The following is a 2,789-nucleotide window of genomic DNA, read 5'->3' as shown; positions in this document are numbered from 1 at the left end:
CAAGTACGCAACATCCATAAAGCAGCTGGGTTTGAAGGTGTAAGGTCTCCAACTAAAAGAGAGTTGTTGAGTGTGGTTATGTCCGTTTTCGACCCACTTGGGTTTTTGAGCCACTTTGTGATAACGGCAAAATTGTTGATGCGAGAAGTTTGGAGACACAGCATTGGATTGGATGAAGCACTGCCCGGTGAAATTGTTGATGTGTGAAATAATTGGCGCCAAGTTCTTCAAAATGTTGAAAAGGTCAAAGTACCTCGGTGTTATTTTGGAAATGGTGTTCCTTACCGCCTGGAACTACATGTTTTTGTCGACGCCAGTGAAGACGCATTTGGAGCCGTGTCATACTGGAGGTCAATAAATGCCTATAATAAAATTGAAGTGTCTCTTGTGGCTGCCAAATCTAGATGTGCCCCTTTGAAGATTATGAGTATTCCTCGGCTCGAACTACAGGCTGCTGTTTTAGGTACTCGGTTAATGGTTACAATTTTGAAGGAACATTCCGTTAAGGTATCAAGGATTATTTGTTGGAGTGATTCTACAACTGTAATAAATTGGATTGGCTCAGAAAGTCGTCGTTACAAACCTTTTGTTGACCACAGAATAACGGAGATACTTGAATCTACTAGCCCTGCAAATTGGAGATGGCTGCCAACAAATCTAAATGTTGCGGATGAAACTACAAGAATGAAAAGCCAAGTTGATTTTTCTAATGATTCCCGGTGGTTTAATGGTCCAACATTTCTATATGACAGTGAAGATGAATTGCCTAAAAAGGTAAATGTAGCCCAAAATATAGGAGATGTAGAAGAACTTCGTCCAAAATTTGCTCTATTGGTAAATATTGATGTAGTTATTAATTATACAAGATTTTCGTCCTATTTGAAATTAAAACGTACAGTGGCTTGGGTGTTACGTTTTATAAACCGCTGCAGAAAAGAGATTGGTCCTGGTGAGGAAAATGGTTTAACTGCAGACGAGTTAAAAAATGCTGAAATATTGCTCTGCCGTCAAGCTCAACGAGAGCATTTTTTCCAAGAAATTGAAATAATTGAAAATGAAGGTAGTTTGCCCAAAAGTAGTGAATTGTACGCCCTGTGCCCTTATATGGATGAAAATTCATTACTTCGTGTCTATGGTCGTGTTGATGCTGCTAGCTGGTTCCCATTGGATATAAGGCGTCCAATTATATTACCGTCGTTCCATCCTGTTACCGAGTTGTTTGTGGCCCATGTACACGAAAAGATGAAACACCAAAATTTTAAATCCACAATATGTGAAATTAGAAGATCATTTTGGATTCCTCGCCTTAGAAAAATTTTGCGTAAGCGTGTTTCTAATTGCTTTATTTGCAGATTTCGTCGTACATTGCCGGTGCCACCACTTATGGGTTCTTTGCCAAAGGACAGGTTGACTCCATATATTCGTCCCTTTTCCTACACTGGTTTGTATTACTTTGGCCCACTGACTATTACGATTGGTCGTCGTCATGAAAAACGCTGGGTGGCTTTATTTACTTGCCTAACCATCAGAGCCATCCATTTAGAAGTCGCTTTCGATTTGTCCACCGATGCGTGTATTCTTGCCATACGCAATTTTATAAATCGACGTGGCCTTCCAACAAGAATCAGGAGCGACAATGGCACAAATTTTGTTGGTGCCGACCAAGTTGCCAAGCGGTTCAGTGAAGAATTTAATGTGGCTCGTATACAAGATGAATGCTCAACGAAGGGTATAGACTGGCAGTTCAATTGTGCCCACAATCCTGCGGAAGGTGGTATATGGGAACGTATGGTCCAGTGTGTCAAACGTGTCTTGCAGTCAACTTTAAAAGAATCGGCCCCCCGGGAACATACGTTGCAAAGTTTCCTTATTGAAGCGGAAAATATTGTGAATTCTCGTCCCTTAACGCACTTGCCCTTGAGCCATGAAGATGAGGAACCACTAACGCCGAATCATTTTTTGCTGGGTTGCCCTAATACATCGCAAACTCCTGCTGGGGAAATAAATGTTCAACCAATAGTCCTGAGAAAGCAGTGGCGCATTTCCCGTCAGTTACGCGATCACTTCTGGAAGCGGTGGATAAGAGAATATTTACCGTTGACCAAGTGGTGTCAACGTACGAAGCCCATTGCTGTTGGTGATTTGGTCCTAATTTGTGATCCAGTCGCGTCGCGTAGAGATTGGAAGAGTGGTCCATTAACATTAATGTATAAAATAATTTATAAAAATAAGAATACAGCGCTAAAGACAGCGGTCTAACTAAATTCAAGTAAAATTGAATGTGTTCAAGTCCTTTCTAATAAGTCCTATGCTCGATAATACATATTAGAAGATTAGTATCACCTCCCAGATATTCCTTTTTTAGTTTATTTTGTTAAAGTCCTTTCTAATAAGTCCTATACTCGATAATACATATTCCCAGATATTCCTTTTTTAGTTTATTTTGTCTGTGGAATCTTATATAAATATCATATTTAAAACACACAAGTTTGAATGGAATATAGGAGTTATTAGAAAGGACTTTAACCTATTTAATTTTAGTTGTATTTAGTTAGATCGAGGTCTTTTGTGCTGTATTTTTATTTATGTTTATCAATTTTTATATATATTAATGTTAATGGAATATTAATGCATTAATTTTATTGCTTATTTAATGTTAATGTAAAGTTAATGCACTAAATTCAGATATATTTAATGTTAATGCAAAATTAATGCATTAATTTTAAAAATATTTAATGTTAATGTAAAATTAATGCATTAAATTCAAAAATATTTAATGTCAATGGAAA

The 2,789-nt window shown here is 37.6% G+C and overlaps 1 protein-coding gene across 1 annotated transcript; it reads left to right on the top strand.

Annotated features, from left to right (window-relative positions):
- Nucleotides 1-423: 423 nt before the first annotated feature.
- On the top strand, nt 424-2,207 carry LOC119612137 (the record flags this gene model as incomplete). Its single annotated transcript, XM_037967881.1, has 1 exon — nt 424-2,207. A coding segment is annotated over exon 1 (1,784 nt), but the record flags the coding sequence as incomplete, so codon positions are not given.
- Between the last annotated feature and the right edge of the window lie 582 nt (nt 2,208-2,789).

This window comes from Lucilia sericata, unplaced genomic scaffold, assembly GCF_015586225.1.
Source record: "Lucilia sericata isolate MDLA Ls3-8-SP2 unplaced genomic scaffold, ASM1558622v1 Contig000033F_arrow, whole genome shotgun sequence".
NCBI lineage: Eukaryota > Metazoa > Arthropoda > Insecta > Diptera > Calliphoridae > Lucilia > Lucilia sericata.
Note: the sequence above shows the minus strand (reverse complement) of the source record. Positions and strands in the feature narration are given on the sequence as shown.